The 3,753-nt window shown below is 42.9% G+C and overlaps 1 protein-coding gene across 1 annotated transcript in view; it reads left to right on the plus strand.

The window, feature by feature from the left end:
* Nucleotides 1-218: 218 nt before the first annotated feature.
* RIOK3 (RIO kinase 3) overlaps nucleotides 219-3,753 on the plus strand; it is a 35,142-nt gene continuing 31,607 nt past the window's right edge. The window contains exon 1 of the mRNA XM_006835016.1: nucleotides 219-318. Coding sequence (XP_006835079.1) covers nucleotides 256-318 — 63 coding nt within the window. The 5' untranslated portion in view covers nucleotides 219-255. The remainder of the gene's footprint in view (nucleotides 319-3,753) is intronic.

Genomic DNA, 3,753 nt, shown 5'->3' on the forward strand with positions numbered 1-3,753 from the left:
GGCAGCGGCCGGAAGTGCGGCTAGCCGTGGGGCGGGGAAAGGTGACTTAGCGAGGGCCGGACGGCCAATGGAAAGCAACTGCCCCACCCGTGAGGGCGGAAGAGAAGAGGTTAGTTCCGGACGCGGCCGCTGTCGGCGCCATCTGTCACCTCCGCTCCGGCGCCAGCAGCCTCTCCCCCTTCTGCTCAGCTGCTTGTCTCCTGCTTGGTGTAGCTCCCTCTCTACCCTGTTCGTGTTGCTGGCTCCTTTCCCCACATGGATCTAGTCGGAGTGGCATCTCCTGAACCCCGGCCGGCAGCAGCTTGGGAACCCAGCAAGGTGAGTGGCGGACGGGGCTGACGTACCTGCCTGAGTCACCTGAACTGCTGCTTTCTCTGAAGGCCTGGCATTCGCGGAGGCGGCTGTGGCAGTTCCGGGGGGAGACCCTGGTCACCTCGGAAAGGGCTGAAGAGGCCTTTGGGCTGCCGGGGGCGGTTGGGAAGAGCTGAGCAGGGCCTCCACTCTGGAGGTTTTAAATCTCGCTTTAGCTCTACGTTTTGCTTTCTGGATCTCTCTAAAGTATACTGAGTAGGACTCGCTTACCGACGACGTTTAAAGAAAAGCAAGCCTGACTTGGGTTTTTTTTCACAGACCAAGTGAGTCATACCCAGTAAATAGCAGAGTTGATTTAAGAAGCTGTTACCTGAAATTGACAAGTAATGTTAATCTAATCCGATAATTGCTTGTTTTTGAAGTATGAAAGATAAAACCAGGCACACCCAACTCCCTGCCCCCACGCAAATTCTCAGTCCCTGACAGTGCTTTAATGTTTAAACTTTTTCTTAAAATGACAAGGGAAAAACGTTGATTTCCACTTTTGATTTGTGGTTTTCAGGCTCCGCCTTGTTTACAATACTTTCATTAGAAGGATGAAAAGACTCCTCTGCCACTTTACTGAGTTTGCTTGAGAGCAAGAGCATCTTGAAGGCTTCAAACGTTTTTGCCTTCATAATTGTTCTTAACACAGACGTTTGTTCTCTTTAAAAAGCCACGTGTTAATCTTGTTGGCTCTTCAGGCTAGAGGGAAAATACTGGCAAATAAGTAAAGTAAAATCAATTTTATAAAAGTTTTGTGACAACTGTAGAGAGAATCTGAAGTATCTCACTGGTAAATTTATTTACATGTGATTTTGTGTATCTAGTCTCCTAATACCCTAATTAAAAGGTCAAGATCAGTACACATATGACTGGTACTAAGCAAAATACACTCTTCATGTTCAATTCTATCTCTAAAGGCTGGGGGAAATGCCAAATGAGACCAACTCTTTTCAGAATACATTTTAGCTTCAGAGCACATTTCACTTACAAAATTAAATGACTAATTTACTAAATTATCAGTAATAGTCCAATTTAATGTATGTCAACAGAACTTTAAATTTTCATTTTCCTTATTCAGTCAAACATTACCCTAAAGTGTGTAGATGTCCTATTGGGAAGACGTTTTGACAGGCAAAAGAACAGAGGCCACAGGTATCACTTAATCCTTCCTCCTTTGAGCTCAGTGGAAGCCAGGAGATGAGAGAATCCTGCGTGGAGTAGGTGAAGAGTTGAGAAGGGTTTAAAAAATATTACAGGTTATCGGTTCTCAAATAATTTGGACTTTGGAGTTCTTTGCATTTCAAAATTATTGAGGACCCAAAGAACTTTTGCTTATGAAGGTTATGTATTTGTCATTTGTCACATGTTTATGCCAAAAAAAATTTTTTTTAATAAAATGAGTGAAGAGAGTAGTAGTGTAATCTTACATTTTCACAACTTTTTTTTTTTTTTTTAATCTCTAGCATAATAGGAAAGAGCTGATTCTGATATCTGGTTGAAGTAGATGAAAAAATGCATTCTCACTATTCTGACTCATAGTGACTCTTAGGACAAAGTAGAATTGTCCCACAAGGTTTCCAAAGCTAAATCTTTATAGAAGCAGACCGCCACATTTTTTCTTCCATGAAGTTCCAACTGCCAGCTTCCATGGTTGCAGCCAAGAACTTAACCACTGTGCCACCAGGGCTCCATGTAGATTATTACAGGTATAATTTAAAATGGTTAGTAAGAGTATGATAGAAGTACTGAGAACAAACTGAGTCTCCAAAAATGCGTATATTTATATCTTAAATAAGCATGCATTCTATTTACCATCAGAGTGATGATGTCATCACGTTATGGAGTCTCTGGAAAACTCCATTCTATCTCCTGAGAGAATAAGAGTGGAAAGGGCAGATAATGCCTTAGTGGTGTGGTGGTGTGCTGTTGGTTCCACCTCACAGTGACTATATAGCGTTTCCAAGATTGTCTATCTTTATGGGAGCAGAAAGTCTCATCTACTCTAGTGGAGTAGCTGGTTAATTTGAACTGCTGACCTTGTGGTTAGCAACCCAGTGTATACTCCACTACTCAACCAGGGCTCCTCAGTGTCTTGGTTGTTGTTATTAAGTGCCTTCAAGTCGGTTCCGACCTAGAGCGACCCTGCATAGGGTTTCCAAGGAGTGGCTGGTGAGCTTGCACTGCCAATCTGTGGTTCAAAGGACTTTGCAGTCCAGCGCATTAACCCACAGTGCCACACCAGGATTCCTCAGTGTCTTAGTACTGTTATGAAACTATTTTTGACCTTAAAGCTCCTGAAAGGTTTTTAGAGACCAACCTTCTTGGGGTGCCAATAACAAACTGCAGAGCTTTTATTATGGGCAAAGAGTTTTATTGGATATTCCTTTTTTTTTTTTTTAACCAAACTCTTAAGTTTTATTGTGAATTGAGTGAAAGTTTACAGAGCAGATCATCAGTTTTACATTTAACAAATCATATACTTTTCACCAATAGTTAACAGCATTTACCACTGTTCACTTTAACCACTGCATTCCTCCCTGTGTCTCCTGCCACCCCCATCTGTCCTCTGACAACCTCCCTCTGGTTCTTTATTGCCTGCCCTGTCACCCATGTCAATGCATGTCTACCCTCTAGCGCATGTATCATTTCCTCCTGCCCCCTCCCCCAAAAACTGTCATAGATTGTTTCTTTTATTAAGACCCTCCTCCCCCTTTTTTTTCTTTGGTGTACCAAAAAACAAACAAACAAAAACGTGCAGGAATATATCATCTTTAAAAAACCAAAGGGCACATTCTGGAAGCCATCCTCCTAGCCATTAGCACACAGTCTTTCTCTTTCCATGAGTCTAGAGTCCTCAGCTGCTCCATGTCTCCATGCCATCACCTCTGCCTCCATCTCTGGTGTCACTGCTTCTCTGGTTAAGGTCCCAAGTTCTGCTCATGCTCTTCTCTCTTGATGGTCTTAGCGTCCTTTGTTACTACTCCCCCCTTTTTGTCACACAACTTCTACCTTTATAGTTGTGATAATCGCAATTAGGTATGATAACAATTACCTAATTGTTCATATCAATAACATAATTGATTCATATCAATTGTATGATTCAAATGAATCCTATACTTATCTCCTTTCACCAGATCCATCTAGACAAGATGAAACTATTCAGTGGGGATTCTACCTTCCCCCGCACACTCTGAAACTACCTCTTGAAAACTTGTAAGCCAGCCACTTTGTGCCTTTATAGCCCTGTTCTCCCCCCCCACCCCCCCCCACCCCCACACACACCATTTTTGGAAACCAAACTCTAAATTTTCTGTCTCTATGGCTCTGGTAGCGTAGTGGTTACGAATCGGGCTGCGAACCTTAAGGTCAGCAGTTCGAAACTACCAGCCGCTCCGC

Source organism: Chrysochloris asiatica, unplaced genomic scaffold, assembly GCF_000296735.1.
Source record: "Chrysochloris asiatica unplaced genomic scaffold, ChrAsi1.0 scaffold00015, whole genome shotgun sequence".
Classification (NCBI taxonomy): Eukaryota; Metazoa; Chordata; class Mammalia; order Afrosoricida; family Chrysochloridae; genus Chrysochloris; species Chrysochloris asiatica.